The sequence below is a fragment of the Protopterus annectens genome, chromosome 9.part0 (genome assembly GCF_019279795.1).
Source record: "Protopterus annectens isolate FY-2018-M chromosome 9.part0, PAN1.0, whole genome shotgun sequence".
In the NCBI taxonomy this organism is placed as follows: domain Eukaryota; kingdom Metazoa; phylum Chordata; order Ceratodontiformes; family Protopteridae; genus Protopterus; species Protopterus annectens.
In genome coordinates, this window is record NC_056743.1 from 1,431,704,814 (window position 1) to 1,431,728,300 (window position 23,487).

Consider the following 23,487-nt stretch of genomic DNA (forward strand, 5'->3'; position numbering starts at 1 on the left):
TTCCATGACGTCAGGTCGTCAGGGGTATAAAGCATGCAACCGACACCATTAGATCAGTCTTTCTTGCCGTGCGGTGCCTGAAGCAGAAGCAGTTCGCAAGTGTTGGTCGGCCGACTCCTGAAATTTTCATTTTTGAGTTTCAGAATAGAAGTCTTCAACTAAAGCTAAGTACCCTGTTGGCGAAACATTTTCTTGCTCCTTACCGATGTCAGTAAAAGTTAATAATTGCATTTCTTGTGGAAAACAAATACCTCACAAAGATTTTCATTCGTACTGTATTCCTTGCCTAGGCCCTGACCACAACGTACCTTGCTGTCAGTTTTGTGCTTTATTTAATCAACCCACTATCTGTCTGTATATTTTCGTCTCTAAATATTTTGGTTCTCAGTTCAGTTATCCAGAAATGTCGTCTGTAAGCCATCCGACTACCTGAATTCTGAAAAAACGCAAAGATAAAGACAGAGACAGGCCGCCTAGGTCCAAAGCTGCCGACGACGCTTCTAAGCCATTCTCTAGAGGCAGTCTGGTACTCAGTGAAGCGCTTTCACAGCCCCTGATACCTGCTACTTCTGATTTGCAGGCCTCTACTGGGACCCATTCGGAGTCCGGAATGCCGCGAGATGCTTCAGCTCTGGAACCTGTGGATGTCTCTACCTTGGATGGGTCTGGAGCCGCTGTGCAGGCACTGGCTTCTGAGGGTGTACTCAGGCCTACGGACTTGCATATTAAACTGACGCCTCCTTCTTTAAGGCCTAAACCTCGAACCATGCCTAAAAAAATGATGCCCAGGCCACATGCTCAGGCCTCTATGCCTAAAAAACAAATGATAAAAGTGGCTGAAGATCTTGTAATTCTAATCAGGGGAAGCCAACCACCCTCTTCTAAGAGACCTAGGACTGAAATTGTTTATGAATCTTCTAACCAGGATTCTGATTTTTCTGATTCTTTTGATGATCTGGATTTACCCCTATCTACTTATGAGGATTCTGATGCAGAGAACTCTATTCCCTCTGCTTCCCCTCCAGAGGATTTTTCTTTTGGTGAAACCTTGCACATTCTAAGTGAGCATTTTCACTGGGAAAGCCAGGATTTTTCTGATTCGAAAAAGAGGCTTAGGGATTTCTTACTCTTGCCTCAGCACAGGCCTTTAGCTATACCTCCTGTACTAGACATTCTTGATGATGCCTTTTTGGAATCTAGTTTGGCCCCTGATTCTTTGCCTCTTGCTCCCAGAAAACCGGACGGATATTACAGGGTTCCTGATTCTCGTAAGTTACTTTTTAAAAATCCTATTGTGGTTCCAGAGACCATTTCACAGGGACCCAAGGGCATTAAGGCCTCTACTGACAAAAACCCTACCCCTTCTGATAGAGACTCCAGGGCACTGTTTAAATGGGCTAAGAAGGTTTACATTTCTGCAACCTTGGCCATTAGGGCCTTAAACTGTCAGTTTCATATGTTAAAATATCAACAACATATTATTGGATTGCTCAAACAGAAAATGATGTTGATTCCTGACTGTGCTGAAAGCAAGGAATTACAAGATTTAATGCATTCTGCTGAACAGGTTGGAAAACATACTTTGCAATGTGGGTTTGATTCTGTAGAGGCCTCTTGCAGGGGTTGCTGTCACTGGGTCTGAACTCAGAAGGCATGCTTGGCTTAAGGAGCAATCTTTGCCTGATCATGTTAAAGCTAAACTGTTGGATGCTCCCTTTAAATCAGGACCGCCTGTTGGCAACAAAGCTGAGGAAGTTCTTAAAAAGATGAAAGATAAAGCTAAATCTATGCAAACTGTTAAAAATTTCTTACAAGTTCAGCCTCCAAGATTTAGTAGGCATTGGCCCTCTAAGAATTGGTCCTTTCCGGCTCCTTCCAGGCCTTCTCAATCCAAACCCAGACACAGCAGAAATCCCAGGTTTCAGTCACAGGGTACGCACAAGACTAAGCAGTGGGGGACTTCCACTTCCAATTCTGGGAGTAGTAAGACTCTCCCCTATGGAAAACTGTCTCAATGACTTGATTTTAAAACTTTGAAGCACTTCTCAACTGAATGCTCCTTTAGGGGGAAGATTGGTCTGCAGGCCAAAAACTGGGAACTCATTACCCAGGACAAATGGGTTTTAAATAGTGTCCCAAGGATGCAGATTACACTTCCACACATTACCAATGCCAAAAGGTTGGCCAGATCTACCTCCAAATTAGTGGGCAGAGGCTCAAAAGCAAATACTCTCTTTTAAACATAAAGGCTATTTAAACTGTACCAGAAGAGGAAAAAGGACAAGGTTTCTACTGAAGACTTTTCCTGGTACCCAGAAAAGACAATTCATGGTGTCCTATTCTGGACCTGTCTACTCTAAACACCTTTTTCTTGATTCCAAAATTCAAGATGCTGACTCTTCACCAGTTGCTATGCTAGGAAAAGATGCCAGGATGGTAACACTGGATTTAAAGGAAGCATACCTGCACATCCCAATCAGAGAATCTTGCAGAAAATACCTACGCTTCAAAGCAGGCTATAATCACTACCAGTTCTCTGCACTGCCCTTTGGCTTAACTACTGCGCCCAGGGTATTCACAAAGTGCCTAGCCCCAGTCATCGCATTTTGCAGGCAAAGAAATATTCAAGTATACCCATACCTGGACGATTGTTTAATTCAGGCAGAAAGCCAGGACATACTTTTGAATCATCTGGTCTTTGTACAAAGGGTTCTAACTTGTCTGGGGTGCACCATAAATGAAAAGAAATCACACCTGGTACCCTGTCAACAAATCATATTCCTGGGAGCAAGCTTGAATACAACTTCCTAGATGACTTTCCTCACGTCAGAGAAACAAATTCATTTGACAACCTACTTCAAACAAGTGGCCACAAAAACCCTACTATCTGCAAGGCAAATACTACAAGCCTTGGAGTTCATGGCATCCTGCATTCTTCTGATTCCATATGCAAGACTGCATATGAGGAAACTACAATGGTATCTAAAAAGCCTATGGTGTCAACATTCTCAGGATCTAGAAGCAATGATTCCTATCATAGCTTGCCTATGCTTAGAGTTTCTTTGGTGGGCAGAGGCCTGCCACCAAAACAAGGGATTACTATCCACACAACCCCCTGCTGCCCAAACACTAACAGACTCATCAGATTATGCATGGGGAGCTCATCTGGCAGAGAAGTGCATTCAGGGCAAATGGAACCCAAGTCAAATGCACTTGCATATCTATCAAAAAGAAATGTTAGCTGTACAGCATGCTCTGACAGCCTTCAAGGACCACATTCTTCCAGGACAATTAATGGTAGAGACGGACAACACCACTGTTATGTGGTACATATGTACATGATGTGGTACATAAACAAACAGGGGGTACACATTCTTACCCCCTGTGCAGACTAGCCATGGCATTGTGGAACACAGCCCTGAGCTACCAAGTGCATCTACAAGCTCAACTCCTGCATGGGAAACTAAATAGATTGGCAGACGAACTAAGCAGAAAACCTCATGGATCCACACGGGTGGAAGCTGGAACCAAGGATTTTCAACATGTTGACAAGTAAATGGGGGAGCCCAGATATAGACCTGTTTGCCTCCACCCAGAACTATCAATTGAACAAATTTTGCACAAGGGCTCACCACAAACAAGCTTGGGAAGTGGATGCTCTGTCCTTCAGCTGGAAAAACCGATCAGTTTATGCCTTTCCTCCTCTGCCTCTGCTCTCCAAAGTACTACTAAAGATCAAACAAGACAAACCAAGGACGATTTTGATTGCACCAGACTGGCTACGTCAACACTGGTACCCCCTCTTGCGCAGTGTGTCACTGTTGGCCCCATGGCACCTGACTCAGACTCCTACCCTACTGTCTCAGCAGGAGAACCAGATTCTGCACCCTCAGCTTCATACACTGAACCTAGCAGGCTGGCTAATTATCTAATCTCTCATTTACCATCCCTCAGTAAACCAGTGATGTTTATCATTTTAGAGGCAAGGAGGCCTAGTACTAGAAATTCTTATGCAGAAAGATGGAAAAGATTCTGTGCCTGGAACCAATCTCAAGGGATGAACACAGCAGTGCCCAATTTACCTCAGATTTTACAATACTTAACTGAGATGCTTTGCAAGGGTGTGTCTTTCTCCTCCATCAAAATTCACGCCTCAGCCATTTCAGCTCATTATTACACAGAACCTCCCCTCTTCTCTCATCCACTGCTTAAGCAGTTCCTCAGACTGGCCAAAAATTTACGACCACTCAGGAGAGCCCCAACTCCAACCTGGGACCTTAATTTTGTGTTGGAAAAGCTCACACTTCCTCCTTTTGAGCCAGCTGCCATTGGGAATTTAAAATTCCTGTCTTGGAAAACAGCTTTCCTTTTAGCAATCACTTCAGCAAGAAGGGTATCTGAATTACAGGCCCTCATGGCAGTGGAGCCTTTCATCATCTTACATAAAGACAGGATGTCCCTCAGGACCAATCCCTTCTTCATGCCCAAGGTGGTATCCAGTGTGGCCTTTAATCAGTCCATTCATTTGCCAAACTTCTTTCCTAACCCACAGAACAAAGGGGAATGGATACTGCACTCCTTAGACGTGCACAGACGGCTTAGATTCTACTTGAACAGGACTAAATCTCAAAGGAAATCTGACCAACTGCTGGTGGCATTTGCTGCAGGGGCAGAGGGGAAGGCTATTTCAAAGCAAACCATTTCCAAATGGATAGGCCATTGCATTCATTTCTGCTACAAGCACCATGGAAAACCTGTCCCACCCACAGGGGATCAAACCCCACTCAACCAGGGCTGCATCTACCTCTGCAGCCTTTCTCAGAGGAGTCCCTACCAGGGACATCCTAGAAGCTGCTACCTGGAGTTTAGTACATACTTTCACCAAGCATTACCATTTGACAATTTTCTCTAAATCCAGAGCTGGCTTTGCCACTGCAGTCTTGCAGGGCCTTATAGCTGGTCCTAATGCTATCTAAATTCCTCTTCCCATCCGTAACTTTGGGAATCTACCCAAATGTGATGACTGCAACAGTGTAACATGAAGAACATAGTACAGTTGTGTACAGTTGCCATAAACGTTGATGTTCGAGTGTATTCACTGTTGCAGTCCTGGTTACCCTCCCTCAAGCCCTCTTTCTTCTTTTGGCTATACTTCTACTCTACTTTACTATGCTCTAAAGCATTTTGGTGTATTTGCTTTTTTGTTGGAGGTATAACCTTGTATATTTATAGATTTAATTGCTTTCCATTAGGGGGCACCTGACATCTGGGGCAAGAAAAACTGATGTAATGGCGTCGGCTGCATGTTTTATACCCCTGATGCCCTGACGTCATGGAAGAAGGGACAGCAACCCACATAGAACCCAAGACTTTGTTAATCAGGCCAACTGAGGGCTACTGCAAGCAGATAACCCAAATGTGATGACTGCAACAGTGAATACACTCGAACATCTACATTTATGTTGTGTACACAACTGTACTTTTTAAAAGATCCAAGTTGGAGCAGCTATTTTGCACTTTTTGCAGGCCAAGAAGGAACTTGGGATCATTCCCCTTTCCTCTTCTCTATGACCAAAGGCTCATTTAAACTTGAATCTGTCCTTGTTTCTTCCTCCTTTACTCCATCCTTCAGTGCCAGTGTCTGGCTGCTTCTTTACCCTCCCCAGGTCCATGCCAATAGCTTGGTTGCCTTAGCTCCCAACCTCCCCCTTGATGTACTGGTCTCTTGAGTCCCTTGGAGCTGAGCTCATCCTGGTGCTGAAGCACTGGGGTCAACACGTTGGAGTCGGGATCAATGCTTAAGTTTTCAGAACTGTCCCTTCTCTTGGGTGCTTTGGCCTTGGATAGCTCAGACCTGATCTCAACATCGGATATGGTGGAGTTGTTGCAGGACACCTGTCTCTCTTGGTTCTGCTGATCCAAAAGGCCCCTTGCCTAGCCATCCGGACTTAGTGGTGGTCGATGTTGTAGACATCTCCCATTTTTTCAGTGTCTTCCAGGTCCCTCTGAGGTTCACTTGATCAGTAGATGCAAGACTAAGCAGCTAGACTCCCCCCAGGAGTCACTCACAGAGGCTACTGACTTTAATGAAAGGGGGGAATCCCCAAAATCCTCCCTTAAAGTCTCCAACCTTGGTAACTTACTAGAATTTAATGAGCGAGCATGAGTGATAGATGGCCGAAAGCCCCACCCTCTGAGGAGTCTGAATTTCTTGCGGATTTTGGCACAGGTCCATCCACATCCTGTGTGGTTCCCCCTCCGGATATCCCCATCGATTTGGTATCCAGAAGGGTGTGGAGAGAACCCAACATAGTGGAGCCAATCCCCTGGAAGCCAGACAAGGTACTAGTCTTTGCCCACAACCACACAAGGATAGACCTTTCTGGAGTAAGGGCCCCATGGTGGATGCCATTGCGGTTGCTACAGCTACCAGGAAAGAGATTTCTGAGGAGACCTCTGGTTCACTCCCCAACTAGAATCTCTGGTGTTGGACCATCTGAAGAAGTGCACCTGTGTCTCAGCCACTTTCGCTTTGCTTGCTGTAAATTATATGGCACACCTGACACGGCTTCAGAGATTTGGTTAAGGAGATGTTAAACTTTGTTGGTGTTGCAGCCTTGGGAGGCTGAAAAGTCTGTAGAGACTCGGCTATCTACTCGGCAATTTATCTCTATCATTCATTAGTTCATTGGTTAGTACTAGTATGTCCTTGTGGACCATTTTCAGCCTAGACAAATTTTCCATCCCAAAGGTAAGAATCTTACCCTGAAACTTGTGTCTGTGAAGTCAACACCTTAACCATTATGCCAAACCCAACATACCTATGAAGCCTCTGTCAAGAACTGCAGATGGTACACTGTTGTTATGATGCATCACCTTGCCTGGATGCACTTAAGTAATTTTGTGGATGGCATTAAGGCTTCCTTTCTGAATGCCGTCTATGATGGTTTCACACTGTTTGATCCAAAAGCCAAGTACTTTGACTACAAGTGAATGAGAAGGGATGATCCTGTTTGCTACTGGGGTTAATTTCTCCATCCCTTGAAGGTCCTTTTTTTCTGGGAACCAGGAAAGTGAAAACATCTTTCTTTTTTCCCTTTTCACAATTTTCAGCAGTTCTCACAGGTCACGCCTGGTGATTGAGCTTCCTGCAGCAGGCGAGGATTTTAATGGACACTGTCACATGGGGCAGGCTTAGTCCACACAATCAGGGTTTCTGGATCTCCTTTTCCAGATTGTCCTTTCAGCACCCTGGAATGGTTGCCTGACTGCCGTTCTCTAGAGGCAGTCTGGGGTGCTTGGTGTCCACCCTGACGCTTGGGAGACCATTGCTTCAAACACTTGGGTGTTGAGAGAAGTACCCAGAGGCTATTCAGTTCTTTTTCTTTATGCTGCAAAGGAAACTAGACAGACAGTTTCTTCCCAGTGTTTCATCCCATCAGTGAAGGAAAGCAGAGGCGGAAATAAGAAAGCTGCTTCTCAACTGAATCATCCAGGAGGTTTCACCAGACCATAGAGGATTCAGAGTCTACTAAAGATTTTGTTTATATCAAAAGAAAACTGAGGACCTCAAGACTATTCTGGTCCTCAGCAGCTTGAATTGCTAGGTAAAACAGATCAAATTATGTATGGCCACAGTACAGTCCATTCTTCCTCTACTGAGGAAGGACGACCGAATGTGCTTTCTAGACCACAAGGATGCCTATTATCACATAAAGATAGCAAAGTAGTCGAGGAGGTTCCTGCATTTCTTGCTGGGAGCCATCCATTATTAGTTTACTGCACTGTTCCATGGACTCAACACAGCCTCCCAGGTGTTCAAGTGCATGGCAGTGATTGCAACCTGGCCAAGGCTTCTGGAGATCTAGGTCTTTCCTTATCTGGATGATAGCAACAACAAAGACACCTCTAATCCAAGCCAGGGCTGTTTGCTTCAACTGTTTCTATCCTTGGGCTTAACTGTGAACTGCACAAATTATAACCTGCAACCACTTCAAGCAATGGAATCCATTGGATGCCATCTGCGTACCACCAATTGTCCCCTTCCAGACTGTCTTCTCTACAAATTCAGATATCCCATTCTCTAAGCTCTGAGGACCCCAGACTTTTTGATCCTTCTTCTCATAGGCTTGATGACCATGTCAGTTTGCTTTGTGCCACCGATAAGGTTCTATATGCAAGTTCTTCAGTGTAATCCTGGTGGTTCATTTTTCAATCTTATCCCATCCCATGGTCTTTCTCGTCTGTCTCACCAAAGTATGCCATCACCACATTGCTTAGTGGGTAGAGTCTCTCCACATTCCAGGGGGCCACCCATTTGTTCTTCCTCAGCCCCAGGCCACAGTTACAATGAACGCTTTTCTCCTGTGATGGGGTGGAGCATTTCAAAAGGAAGACAGTGCAACATATTTGGTCGCAGTCGAAGGCTAGTTTTCACATTAGTATATTGGAGATGAGAGCTGTCCTCCTAGCACTGCAGACCTTAGAGGACACACTCCCCAGGGGTGTGATTACAGTTCAGTCCGACAGCACATCACTGGCATGGTATATAAACAAGCTGGAGGAAATTCGTTCATAAGGCCTATGTCGAGAGGTCATTATGGCAGTGGGCTATGTCCTTGCAGTGATTACTGATAGCAACACATATCCCAGGGAAATCCTTCATACTAACGGACAAAGTGAACAGGAACATCCTTATGCTTCATGAGTGGTCCCTCAGTCCAGAGATAATGGTGACGATGTTCAGCCACTGGGGCTTCCCTTGCTGCAATCTCTTTGCATCCCCCTCCAACACCAAGTGCAGTAGCTTCTTTGCCCTAATTCTCCCAGAGGGACTGTTACTGAGGGACACTCTCCTTCATGTTTTGCTCCCGGGTTTCCTTTCCCTTATCTCCAGACCTTTGATATAAAGTTTCTTCAGAAAACCGCTTGTTGTCATTTTCATTGCCCCCATTTAGTCCAGGCAGGTTTGGTTCTCCTTTTTATGATCTCATCTGTTGTATCCTCCTTGGATTCTGAGTCCAGTTCTAGATGTAATATCTCAATCCCTTGAGTCAGCCTCACCTAAGTCTCAAATCTGTCTGATTAACCACTTGGTTCCCCCAGCTCCAGTGATTGGCAGAGATCCCAGGCTTTCTAAGAGTTGCTTTTATCCTTTTGTCTTCCCAGAAGCCTTCCAAATTGAATGTTTGCAGTAGTAAATGGAAAAGATTTTCGATTTGGGCTTACTCCAAAGGCTTAGACCCCTTTTCTGCCATTTGAATGCAGTTTTAGATTTTTTTGTCAGATTTGCTTCATTCTGGATGCCGCTATTCCATGATTAACATCCATTTAGCCATTTCTAATTTTCACATTGACATGAACAATACTCCTGAAAGTTTTCATAAGCTGCCAAAGGCTTTTCTGAAAGGCATCTTTCTCTTTAGACCTCCAGTCTGAAATCCAGTTCCACCTTGGGATTTGACTGTACTTTTGCAGATTTTAATTTGGCCTCATTTTGAGCCAGCTGCTGCAGTATATTTGAAACTGCTGTCTTGGAACACTTTGGTTTTGGTGACTATTACTTCTACTAGAAGAGTGCCAGAACTTCATCCCTGTTTTGATTACTGCCTTACCTTGTGTGTTACGTAAGGGCAGGGTTTCCTTATGCACTGATCCTTCTTTCTTGCCTAAAGTGGCCTCAGAGTCAAACCTAAATCAGTCAGTCCATATACCCATTTTCTTCCCCAGCTTCAGCAACGAAGGACAATGCGTGCTTCACTGTTTGGATGTTCATCATCAACCAAAATTTTATTTGGACTGAACAAAGCCCTTCAGGAAATCTGATCAGCTTTTGTCTTTCTCCGTGTCTTAGATGGGTAAGCTCATCTTGAAAATGACTTTATCCAAATGGCTTTCTGATTTGTATTTCCCCTGTGTATTCTTCAAATGGAATTCCTCTACCTGGTAAGCTTGAAACTCATTCTACTTGGGTGGTTCTTACATCAACTGCTTTCTTTGCCAGAGCTTCTTTAATTTGAATTGGCACAGCTGCCATCTGGTCTAGAGCTTAAACCATTGTAAACTATTACAAGTTGGAGATGTAGTCCAGATCCAGGTCTACCACCGGTACCAGCATTTTGCAGAATTTTCTGTGCTGATGCCACCGTGGGGTTGCACTGACTGGAGACTTTGTCCCACGGGTTGAGACGGACAAAAAAGGCAACATCAGATACAAAGGTTATGTGCTTAACTTTCAAGCTAGATCTGTGTTGTCATCTTCTCCATCTCAACCAGTGTCTGTCAATCCCCACCCTGTCCAAATTGTCATTTCTTTTGTGGTACTTCTGGCTGACTGTGCAGACCTGCCTGAAGGTTATATTTGTGCTTCTTATGCAGCTTTCCTTCCCCTTATCCCTGTTTTTCCAAATTTTTGCTCTGCTGTTTTAGGATCTTCATTTTGCTTTATTACTCAGGGGATGGGAGCGTCAAACTTGATCTGAGGAGATTCAGTGAGGACAGAGTGTTATGGGAAGGGACAGCATGAAGAAGATATGCATGCCTCTGATCAGCGTCGAGTCTAGTAACCTACAGAATGAGTCAGGTGGAAGAGAACACTGATCTGTTACAGTAAGTACGTATCTTTTGTTTATTGTAAATATGGTGAAACTCTGTGTCAAAGTACATTATGCCAAAGTTGTCTCGATATCCACAACCTCCTTCCATAATGGTTCCTTAGATGGCAACTGTGCAGCAGCTACCTCTATGACTACATTTGCAAGGTGTTAAGAAATTTTTTTTTATTTCATTTATTTACTTATTTGTACAGGTAGGTGAATTCAATGTTGTGACACTTATTTTAGTCTTGTCTAGAATAAGGTATGATGTTATGTTGTCCTATCTCACCTTCATTATTTACTGGTTGGGTTCAGAACCAATTATCGGGTCTGACTCAGCCTATACAAAAGCTCGAGGACTTCCACCGGCTCATGCCTGTAGCCCTATCCCATCGTGCTTGGGGAAGATTACCCAGATCTTGTTTGCCACTTAACAAGATTGGGTACTTCTATACAGGCTCTGGCTAAGTGGAAACATTTTCTTTAACTAATTGTTTGAAATTATTGAAATTGTCCCTTTTACTGTTGTTTAATCATTTAGACTATCAGTAGTTTAGTTTTTAATTAGAGTGCTCGCCTTGTTGTTTGCTGGTTTCTTGTGGCTGTCATTTCTACCTCTAGGCCCTGTTTTCTTCTGTCTCCCTATCCTGGCTATCCAAGTTCATTTAAGATAGAGAGCTTGGAGAAAACGGTCTTTTCTTGTGCTTTGGTAGCTTGTTTAAGTTAGAGGGCTTCTGTTGGCCCATTTAACTTAGAAGGTCTTCCTCCTCCTTCCCTTTTTTTTACTCTAGTTAAAGGTCAGTCTGTTTTACTTGGAGACCTTGCCGTCCTTGTCCCGTTGTATAGTAAAAACCTTATATTACTGTTGGTGATTGTTCTATTGACTTGTTTAAAAAAAAAAAAAAGAAGCATTTTGTTTTCCTCTTAGTAGAGTTCATTTAGCGTTGATTGTGTGTTGTTACTGTTATTGATACAAAAATGTCGAAAGATCCTAAACAGTCAAAACCTTCAGGGTTTAAAAAATGGCAAATGTAGTCAGAAAACATCATTGACTAATGGACGTACCAGTTGTGTTTATTGTCTAGGTGCAGCTCACCTAGAGGAATCGTGTTTTTTCTGTCATGCTTTCAGCTCCAGGGTGTTGATGGAAAGAAAGGACAAATTGATATTAAGATGCCTATTAAAGACTCTTTTCACAGGAGACTCAGAGTACCTCAGAAATGCAGAAATCCCTTTCTTCCGGTTCTGAGAAGTCTGGTAAGAGGGCATCTTCCACTGCTCCTCATTCGGAACAGACTAAAAAAATTGCAAAAGATTCATCCTCTGACCCTGAAGGCTTTTGGGCCTGAAATATCTTCCTCCTTGGCTCCTGTTGTAATTTTGGGGCCAACAAGAGTTTCAGTTTCGGAGCTGGTCCCCTGTTTTGGAACCAGTCTCCCCAAATCTTAGATCTCTGTTACTGCAACCAGTGAGGTCTCCTGCCCTTTCCTCTCAGTCCTCCAGAAGCCTCTCTGACAGTGTGGATCATGTGGTGAAGAAACTTTTACAGACACCGGTGCTGGCCAAGATACTGTCATCTCCAACCCAGAGAGATTCAGAGCCCACAAAGACTACCTCCCCTTCATAGATTCCTCCACCGACCCAGTCTGGGACTTCAGAGCCAGAGTGCCTGGATCCAATCCTAGTGGAAACTTTGGTGCCAAGACCTGCACCGGGACCTTTGGGCATGACTACCACTCCGACTTCCTCAGTTCTGTGGGAATTTTAGGGCACTAGGAGCTGATGCTGTCAGGTCCTGTAAGGAGAGTCGGGTCTGACAGCTGTCCAATCCGAACGTGCCTGTCAGGGCTTCGGTGCAGGTGAGCTTGGCTCCTACATTAGCCGCAGAACCCATCGCCTTGGTCCCGGAGAGGTCTTCTGGTTCTTTGGAGCCGGAGGTTTCCTCAGATCAGGGGTGGGGGGATTTTGAGCTGATGAAAAGAGTGCTGTCACTTTCACTCCACTCTGTTTCAGATCCTCTTCCATCAAAGTGCCATTGTCTGTCTCAGTGCCATTGCACCCACACAGATGTGGAGACCCAAAGCCTCAGGATGCCCCACTGGGTGACTCTCTCTCTCTTCCGAAACCTCTCTGGACTACCCCTCCGAAGAGGTCCCTCGGAAGAGATTATGCAAGAGGAAGCATTTAGTCTCCCCAGAGGAGTCCATCACTTCAGATGTGGACCTCAGTGAGTCAGAAGGGTCCCCACGGTCACCCTCCGAGGATGTCTCCTTTGCAGACATCCTTGAAATCCTTAAACAGAGAGGTGGCTGGAAGCCCATCATTGCTTCTGAGGATGAGTTTGTATGTCTAGAGGCTTTTGGGTCTCACCCTTCCACCTGTTGGGTGTCTCTGCCTTTCAACCAGCTCATGAACGTAGTCAGTTGGAAGGTGTGGGACTCTCCAGGCTCAGTGGAACCTGTTTCTAGGATGCCAAGTAAGTTAATCACTGCGCCTTCAGATAGGGAGTTCCTTAGCAAGGGTGTCCCAGTAGATTCTATGGTAGTGGTGGCAGCCACCAGGAAGGAGCTTTCAGACACATTCTTGTCTGTCCATCCACCGAGCAAGGAGTCTCGCACGATGGACAGGTATGGAAAGCGCATGTTTTCTTCAGCATCTTTTGCTATCATGTCGCTGAACTATCTGACCCATTTCAGTAGGCTTCAGAGGGATCTCATGAAGGAGCTAGGAGATGCCCTCCAAGGTTCTGTATCTGCAGCGGTTTCGGATAAGGTGTCTTCCCAGCTCTCCACCTTAAATTCTGTGGTAAACTCCTCCATGAGGCTCATTTCTTATGCAGCTGATGGAGCGAGTAGGGCAGCGGGTACAGGAATTTCCTTAATGAGACATTCCTGGATGTGCTTATGTGATTTCTCAGAACCCTTTAAGTCTTCCTTTATTAACACCCCTTTTGACGGCTCATCCTTGTTTGAGCTAAAAGTTAGAGACACTAACCAGGTGTGAGCAGGAAGGAAAGACTCTGCCTTTGGAGTCCGTTTCTCCCTCCCTATCAGACCTTATCCCACAGGTCAGAAGGGGGGGGGGATGTGGTTTTGAAAATCCCAGAGGGCTTTCCCAGACGTGGTGATTCTTCCCCCAGGGGCAGAGGGGGAAGTAACAATGGAAGACACCGACTGCATGGCAGAGGGGGTCTAAAAAACCACGGCGACAGGGACTCCTTCCTTGTTAAGCCCTTCCAGTGCTCCTGAGAGGAGGCCCATTTGTCCATCTCTGGAGGCATTCGGGAGTCACTTATCTTTGTACCCAAGTGCCTGACTTGAAATAAAAGACAAATGGGTACAAATGATCATATCCAAAGGTTATTACATTCCTTTTTCCCTCCCCCCCTTAAAAACAATATCAGTCCCAGATGTTCCACCCAGTCAAAGGGATCACACAACTGTAGAAGTACAAAAGTTGCTAGACAAGAGTCATCCAAATTGTTCCAACAGACCAAATTGGATCCAGAACTTACTCAAGGTTCTTTTTAATTCTAAAAAAGACAGGGGACTAGAGGCCCATTTTGGATCTCAGCAGACTGAACAAGTCCGTAAAAAAATCAAAGTTCTGGATGGGGACACTGCAGGCGATACTTCCCTTCCTGGGAAAAGACGATTGGATGTGCTTGATAGATCTCCAGGATGCGTACTACCATATCAAAATGGGCAGACGATCCAAGAGACATTTGCGCTTTCGGCTGGGAGCCAGTCGCTACCAGTTTTGAGCTCTGCCCTTTGGTCTCACCACAGCACCCAGAGTGTTCACCAAATGCATGGCAGTGGTTACAGCTCACTTGAGGCATCTGGGATTTCAGGTGTTTCCGTACTTGGACGAGTGGCTCCTGACCACCACCACCAAGCATCTACTAACAAGAGTGAGGGACACCACCATTCATCTTTGCTCTCACCTAGGGATCATAATAAATTCAGAAAAATCTGCCTTGTTGCCAGCACAGCATATCGTCTTTATAGGGGAAGACTTGGATGCAAAACTTGGATGCAAAACGTATGTTGGCCAAGCTTCCCCAGAAAGTATTCAAACTCTACATCATCAAGTAAAAAATCGTCTGACCAAAAAAAAAAAAAAGTGTAAGCAAAGGTTGTTCTGAAAATTTTGGGTACCATGGCAGCAGAAATATCCGTGATACCTTTAGCACGTCTGCACATGAGAATTTTACAGTGGCTACTGTCCACTTAGTGGTCCATGCAGGAACTACCCATATCTCACCAAATTATTATTACAGAATCCTGCAAAAAAAAACCCTTCATTGGCTTCATTCTGCTCAGGTGACCCAAGGCTGACCATTTGTCTTTCCACAACCATTAGCCACAGTGACCACGGACACTTCCCAGATAGGGTGGGGGGGCATTATCTGGGAAAGACAGTTCAAGGTACTTGGCAAGATCATGAGATTCACTTGCATATCCGTGTCCTAGAGTTGAGAGCAGTGCTTCTAGCATTCCAAGACTGTCTTCCACTATGAACAACTGCGATACAGACAGACAACATGTCAGTTGTATGGTACATAAACAAACAAGGAGGAAACAAGTCTTATTCCCTCTGTCGCGAGGCCCTAAGAGTATGGTAATGGGCAGTCTCTTCCCAACGTTTTCTGATAGCAACGCACTTCCCGGGGAAATCCAAAGTGATTGCAGACAAACTGAGCAGAGCTATTCTGATGCCTCACGAGTGGTCCCTAAAGCGGTAAGTAGCGGAAAAGATCTTCTGAATGCGGGGCCAGCCTTGCTGCGATCTCTTATCTCTGTCCATGAATGCCAAGTACAACAGCTGTTTTGCCCCGATCCTCCCCCCCCCTCTGGGGAGTCACCAAGGGATACACTCGTACACAATTGACCCCCGGGTCTCCTCTGCTCCTTTCCCCTCTTTCCTTTGATTTCAAAGTCCTTCAGCAAGCCAGCTCATTGGGAAGGGATTTGATACTCATTGCTCCATACTGGCCTCATCAAATATGGTTCTCCTTTCTTTGGCCCCATATCCAAGATGAGCCGTGGATTCTGGACCCAGTTCCAGACCTTCTGACTCATTCCTCAGGTAAGCTGCATCCACACATAGCCAGGCTTACTGACAATTTCACCTGCGGTGAAACATATTTTGATTTTGTCTCATAAGGCTTCAGCCAGAAAGTTATACTCAAGCAAATGGAGAAGATTTTTCCATTGGGCTTTCAACAATCACATTAATCCTTTCAGTGCCCCTATAACATCTGTATTAGACTTTCTGGCAAAGCTTTTTAATGAGGATATAGCTGCGGCTACTATTCAAGTTCAACTAGCAGCCATATCCAACTACCATATCAGAGAAATGGGACTAAAAATCATGTCCCACAGGCTTTGTAAAGCTTTCCTGAAGGGTACATTCTTACTCAGGCCTCTGGTCAAAGAGCCCTCAGTGCCATGGGACCTAAACTTTGTTTTATCCAGTTTGATCCTCCCCCCCCCCCCCCTTTGAACCAGCATCATCCTGTGACCTAAAGTTCTTAACGTGGAAGACAACCTTTCTGGTAGCCATCACGTCTGCAAGATGGGTATCAGAACTTCAAGCATTGTCAATATGGCCCCCTTGCATGGTGTTTCACAAGGATAGAGTTTCTCTGTGAATAAACCCTTCCTTCCTCCCCAAAGTGTGCTCAGAATCTAATTTGAGTCAATCCATTCACTTAACAGTTTTTTCCTCAGCTGTGACAACAGGGCAGAGTATAAGTTACACCAGCAAGATGTGCATAGACAATTAAGTTTCTGTCTAAATAGAACAAAGGATTTCAGGAAATCAGACCAGTCATTTGTATCATTTTCAGACAAGCAGAATGGTGCACCCGTATCAAAAGTCACACTTTCAAAATGGCCTACAGATTGTATTACTTTCACTTACAAATCTCAAAACAGAGAACATCCCGGTAAGGTAAAAGGTCACTCTACAAGGGCTATAGCAACCTTATTTGCCTTTCTGGCGAGGCTACCTATGGATTCTGTTTGTGCAGCAGCAACATGGGTAAAGCCTCATACCTTTTATCACTCATTACAAAGTGGATTTGGCCTCCAGGAACAGGGCCTCCTTTGGGTCCACTGTTCTGAAGAGTATTTTCCCTTGAGCCACCCAAGAAAGATGGTGCTAGGCACACTGTCCCAACCGGTAAACAATGAAAGCGAGATGGACAACAAACATGGAACGTTATGGTGAGTACATAACTTCTTTTTTTAGTATTTGCAGTTTACTGGGTTTATAGGAGATATTTTTACTGTAATATGTATATATTTCTGCATGAAAATATTTATATATGTATGGGTAGGTATATGAGGTTCTGTGACATAGATTGTGTCTTGTATTCTAAGTTTAGGGATCTGTTTTTTCAGTAAGTGATGAAGAAAACACTTGAATTGTGTTAAACTAGGGAATGTCACATTTGGAAAGAAGTTACCTGTTGCTGAAAACATCATGCAGGTTTACCTAATGCAAATATTTATTTTTGTAAGAAAATAATTTAGCATTTAACTCTGTTGCCATTAAAATGATTCTGGTCTCTATCTTACTGGTAGACTCTAGAACTTTGAAAAAGGTGACATAAACATATATGCTTCTTTATACTGCTTGATTAGAGCAGCAAAATACCATATTAATATGTTTTTTTGACTTACGTGAGCACTGTTGATGCCTTTAGCTGCCTGTTAGCTGTGTCTTCCCCCATTCTGTGACTGACACCTTCTGTTGTGTGTTCGGTCTTCCCAAGTCTGCCGCTTCTTTCCTTAACATTTCCACTCTTGCTAGCCTCTCCCTGTGTCTTCTCCACTCACCCTTCTGTAATCTCCCTTTTTCCCCCCATTTAATGTATTTTTTCAACTTCCTAATCTCCCCCTTATATACTTTTTTTTTTTAATTTTTCTCAACAGACTTACATTTCTTTGTTGTCAATTGTTTTACGGGTTTCTAGTTTCCTTATTTGATATTTAGTACAGTTTTATAATACTGCTTAGCTTATAGGTACTTAAATTTTAATTTGTTTGAGGTATTTGCAGGCCTAACACTATCAAACTGTTCAGTCGTGTGTTTGTTTCATTGATATAAAGGAAACGCAGCAGTCCTATTGATAAGCAACTACTTGCTGGGAAACTACTACATTTTATGATAAATTTATAGCTAGGCTTTGAACAGAGTGCTTAGGAATCACTTTATTAGCTCAGGATGTATGTGAGATTGCCATTTGAATTTCTTCATTTGCCAAGTATAATGAGTTGCTTTATCAGTCTAGAGCTAAAGATTGTTTTGTCTCATCTCTTCTGTGTGGCTTGTTATATTATTGCCATGTCTCCTCCCTTGGCTTGTTTCAGTACACTGCTTTCTATTCTATGCACGGGTGAAGAATACAGCTGCAGACATCAAGATGGAGAGTAGGATAGTTTGAAAATTAGCTGCTGTAACAACAGCTTCTTGAAACATCTAGATGCTTGCCACCTCTGTATGAACATCCTCCTTTCTTTCCCCTTTGATGCTGATATGTATTTGTATTTTGATGTGTATGTAGTGTTATTCTATTTGTTTTTATGTTGTTGTTAGCATTAGATACAAGTGTGTTGGTATTTTTATTTCCCTTGATGGGTGATGCAAAAAAAAGTGCATGCCTTTTGCTGATAAGCTGGTAAAATCAGTCACCCTCGTCATCATTGCTACAGTTGAATGCCAGCAGATTTATATGTTTTTAGCAAATGCAGTATTTGTTTACTAATTTCTTGTTGAAGAACTTGTAGTCTTCATTTGTTTAGATATAAATGATGATCAAGTTGTTTTATTCTATGAAGCAAAATGTAAATGGGTTAGAATATGGTGCTGTATTTCATGGTAAGCATTCCAGTACATTCCATGGGAGGGTTGACTGCTTTCATATTCTTGCTAAAAGTGCCTTAATTGACAGGAAAACAGTGGCAGGTGTACAGGTGAGTTTGGGAGCTATTGCTATGGTGAGTATTCTGTGTAGCTGTAGCACCTATGAGCAGGTGAGTTTCGGAGATATTGCTATGGTGAGTATTTTGCGCAACTGTAGCACCTATGAGTGAAGTGTTCTGTGCTTTTTGTTCATCTTATTTGGACAGATTTGTCAAAGTCCATGTATTTGGGATTGGTGGCCTGAATGGATTTCTGGGGAAATTGCATTAAACTTGCCCAGATGTACGGTGACAGGAATTATTTCTGTTAGCTAAGGTGGTTCAGAGTACAGCCTTCTACAAGAGGGGTGGGAAGGAGGGTGGAGACTCCATATGGAAAATCAGAAGTCCATTTGGTCTACCAAGCTCATTTGTACTAGATTGAGTTCAGCTGAGATTATATGAACAGCTGTCACCTTCTTTGTGTTGTATCCCAGATGGTTTCTGCTGGAGTTGCACTTAAATCTTTTATCTATTTTATAAATATGTTCATCGTAATATCACTGCTGCAGTAGCTTAAGCTGTTTATATCTTTTTAGATACCTTTTTTTGCTGAATATGTGCATCAGGTATTAAAGGAGTCAAATAAACCTGCTACTAGAACATCATATATGGGTAAGGGAGATTTTCTGGTTGGTTTCAATCCAAGAGCTCGGATCTCTTTGAGGCTAAATCTTGATTCTGTAGTATTTGTGCGAGTTATTATCCTCTTGCCCTCTCTTACAACTTTTCCATCTTTTATATCTAGGCCATTTCTGCTTATATTCCCTTGAATCGCTTGCCCATTTCTAACCTATCTCAATTGAAATAGTTTTTGAAAGGGGTTTTAGATATCCATCTGTAAAAGTGTTAGGTGGCTGCTTCTTGGGATCTTTAATTTTATACTGTGAAAATGCTGCATTGTTTTTTGAACCTGCTCATGAGGCTAACCGAAGTTCTTTCTTGAAAAACAAGAAAAGTTTCTGAGTTACAGCTCTTATCCCTGTTTTTTTTCCCTGAAAGGATGAGGAAGTTTTTTAGGGCACATACTTCATTTATAGAGAAGGCTTTTCAGAGTTTATGTTGAGCCACAGATTCATCTCCTCCTTTTCTGTTCAGAACCAAAAAAATAAGGGAGAGAAGAATTTTACACACTCTGGATGTCCCCAGTCAACTCCTTTACTACATTAAGAGGACGAGATCCTTCAGAATTTCTGATCAGCTGGTTATAGCCTGTAAAGGTAGTTTTAAGAGACAGTGTCAGGCATTTTTAATGATTGTCCCATTGTATTACTTTTTGTTATTGTCAACATAAGACAATTCCAGGTAATCAGGACCCACTGAACCAGGGCTGTGGCAATTATGTGTTTTCTTGGAAAGGGGGTACTCTCTAGATGTTACCAGAAGAAGCAACTTTATTTTCTCTGCTTAACTTTACTGAGCCCTATAAATTAGTTTGTTTCTGTAGGTTGGCTTTGCTAAGACTGTTCTCCAGGGATTCCTGGATTTTCAGTTTTCTTTCTTCTCCCTTTTTCCTAACCTGTGGTATTCATACCTTATAGCGTAGGCAACTGCAACAGTGATCTTTTGATGAAGGTAGTACTATTGTATAAGTAAATTTACCACAACAGGTGATGTTTAGAGATCACTGTCGCAGTAGCTGCTCCCTCTCTTTGTCCCCTTTCTTTTGAGTTTTTGCTTTTTGCCAGGGTGTGGGTATATGTGCTCCATTTTTTTCCTAGTACATATTTAGTTGTCAGGGTTCTAGCTTGTCTGTTCTGAGGCAAGAAAGCTCTAACGTTTTGGTACTGTAACCACTATTTTACCTTGAGCTTAATGAGTTCCATAGTGGCTAGGGCATAAGGAAGGTGCCCTAAAGTTGTGAAAGCTGGCTGTATGGCTGGATCCTTTCCTTGTCAGGAGTCTGTTGTAGATTAGACTACTGCAACAGTGAAATATTATAACATCTGCTGTTTTTGTAACTTTAGTTACACAACTGTACTTCCTCTTCAGTCTATAGTGGCATTGTTTTTGCATTGTTAATTTATTTTTACCTATATGGACACCATAAACAACATTTTACCTGATGTTTTTGCTTAGAAGAAGTAAACTAAGCGCTTGTCAATAGAGGTCGTATGCAGGGCTAACATCAGGTTATGTCAGTGCAGCACTACCACAAGAGACCTGAGCTGGCTTATGCAGAAGTACATTCTGCTGAAAAAGAGTGGGCAGGGGAAAAATCATAAACTTGCACCCAAATGAATTTATCAGAGATGTACTGTTGTGATGAGTACTATGCACAGCTGTTTTTTTTTTTTCTTAGCAATTTGTCTGCATCTTATCAGACCCTGTTTATAACTTTCTTTATCTTAAGATGGGCAGACTGTGGCATTGCAAATATAATTTGCTTTGTTTCTTTTAAGCAGTCTTCTAGAACAAATAAGACCGTGTTAATGTTTACATATTAAACTTATTAATAACAAAGGAGGAGGTCCAAAAAGATTGGTTATGAATGCACAGCTTATTAGTTTGATGACTGACTAAAAATGTCAGTCACTGACCTGTCCTCAGTAATAATGGAAGGGTTGTTTAGAAGCCTTTTCCTCTGCACATGCATCTCTCCATCTCTGGCAGGCATCTAACCATGCCTTACAAAATCAGTTTAATGCCTAAGGTACAGATTAATAAGGAACTGATGACACAGCCATTTCCCTTTCTTCTATTGTCTCTTAACTGAATTGGTGTTAAGTACAAGTTCTTTATAAGGCATGTTTTTTCCATACATTATTAGTCAGCTGGCATCCTGGTGAATAAAAGAAGACTATGCTATTTGGCAAGTGGACTCCAGAGACCCCATAGGTGAAGTCTCCATTCTCTGTACAAAGTCATTTCTATACATCGTCCATAACCTTTTGACCAATTATGTGCTGAGTGCTCTCTGTGTCATGCTAATTGTTTGCTGAAGTTGCTGAAAAAATACTGGCTGTAACATTGTCAGAAAATATATTCTTTCAGTATTAGAGCAGTAAGACTTGGTGCTCTTTCAGATATTTTGCATTAATGCTGCTGTCTTCATTTCACTGAATATTTTTGATATAACATGTCTTTAGGTGTAATTTCAGCCTGTACCAGCATTGCATTTGCTTCAATGAGTAATATATTTTTAAACACATTTTGTTGTGTTACATAGTTTTAACATTAAATATATTTCAGGAATCGGGAACCAAGTGAAGATGAAGTTGACAAAACTGACAAAAAGGATGATGACTACAATCCTTGGTCAGAAAAGTAAGTTATTTATTGTTATTTATTGTTAATATGGGCTAAAAAGTAATTCATACATCATAATTTAGCTGTCTTTGTATCCAGTCATCTGCCCAGTCCATCAGTCTGCTCTTCTTGGTTAGATTCTGTTTAATTGCATTTACAACTACACATCCAGACATCTGGCTTTCCAGTCAGAATGAGAGTAATTTATTGTTACTGTGTGCCAGAAGTGATGCAGCTGACATCCATACATCATATTGTAGCTGTTTGCATGTCCGCTGATCTATTTAGTCCATCAGTATTCCATTCATCCTGTGTAGACTGTGTTACCTACACATCTGTGTGGATTAACTGCATTCATTCATCTGTACTTGCTTCATCCATTCACGTTTATATTCTTGTACTTTGTGCCCTCCCAGAATTTTGTTTTGCACCTTTTGACTCCTTCTCAGTCCATTTGCTTTTTGTCTACCCATCCTTCAGCTCACACATTTCTTTAGACATTTTTGTTAACCTCCATTCAGAGACTTAATACCTTGATCTGGCAGCACATGTTTTCACACAGTAGTTACCTTTTCCTTCTGTTGTCAAGTAGATGTTCTTCATGTTTCACTGTTGCAGTCATTACATTTGGGTAATCCTGCTGGCAGGTTGCCCTCAGCCAGCCTGAATTCCAAAATCTTGGGTCCTGCGTCGGCTGCTGTCGCCCCTTCCCTGACGTCAGGTCGTCAGGGGTATAAAAGATGTGGCCGATGCCATTTTCTTTAGTCTTTCTTGCCGCGCGGTGCCCGGCCGGTCGGCTGACTCCTGAGATTTTCGTGTTTGAGTTTCAGATCCGAAGTCTTCAATAAAGCTAAGTACCCCATTGAGGAAACTTTTTTCTTGCTCCTGACCGATGTCAGAAAAAGTTAATGATTGTATTTCTTGTGGGAAGCAAATACCTCATAAGGATTTTCATTCTTACTGTATTCCTTGCGGTTGTTGGTTTTGTGCTAGATTTAACCAACGCACTATTAAGCGTCGGTATGATTTTGCTTTAAACTATTTTGGACGCCACTTTAATTATCCAGAAATGTCGTCGGATAGCCATCCGACTACCGCAGTTCACAAGAAATGCAAAGAAAAGCAAAGAGATAGACAACCAAGGCCCAAAACCGACGACGAAGCTTCTCCTAAGCCAGTCGCCGGTTCACCGGTTCTCAGTGAGCCCTGATGCCCGCTACTTTACAGTCGCAGGCCGCTACTGACTCCCACATGGAGTCAGCCATGCCACTAGAAATTCAAGATATTGGAGCCTCGGATATTATCCCTTCAGATGGGTCCGGTGCTGCTGAGCAGGCACCGGCTTCTGAGGGTGTATTCAGACCTAAACATCTTTACATCAAACTGACTTCAGCTTCACAGGCAAAGACTAAAGCACCTTCCAAAGTAAAGAAACAAACTCAAGAGCCACGTGGTCAGGCCTCTATGCCCAGAAAACAGATGCTCAAAATGGCCGAAGACTTGATTACCTTGATCAGGAGTTCCCATCCCCCTCCTGATAAGAGGCCTAGGCAAGAGATTGACTTTAAGTCTTCAGATCAGGTTTCCATTTCTTCTGATTCCTCTTCTGATCAGGAATATTCTCTTCCCCCCTATGAGGATTCTGATGCTGAAGAATGTGTACCTTCAGC

At 43.1% G+C, this 23,487-nt stretch overlaps 1 protein-coding gene across 3 annotated transcripts in view; it reads left to right on the plus strand.

The window, feature by feature from the left end:
* Positions 1 to 23,487, plus strand: part of LOC122812109 (myoneurin-like) — a 947,405-nt gene that overhangs the window by 569,694 nt on the left and 354,224 nt on the right. For all 3 annotated transcript variants that reach the window (XM_044084390.1, XM_044084391.1, XM_044084392.1), the window contains exon 7: positions 21,761 to 21,835. In XM_044084390.1, the coding sequence (XP_043940325.1) occupies positions 21,761 to 21,835 (75 nt within the window). The remainder of the gene's footprint in view (positions 1 to 21,760; positions 21,836 to 23,487) is intronic.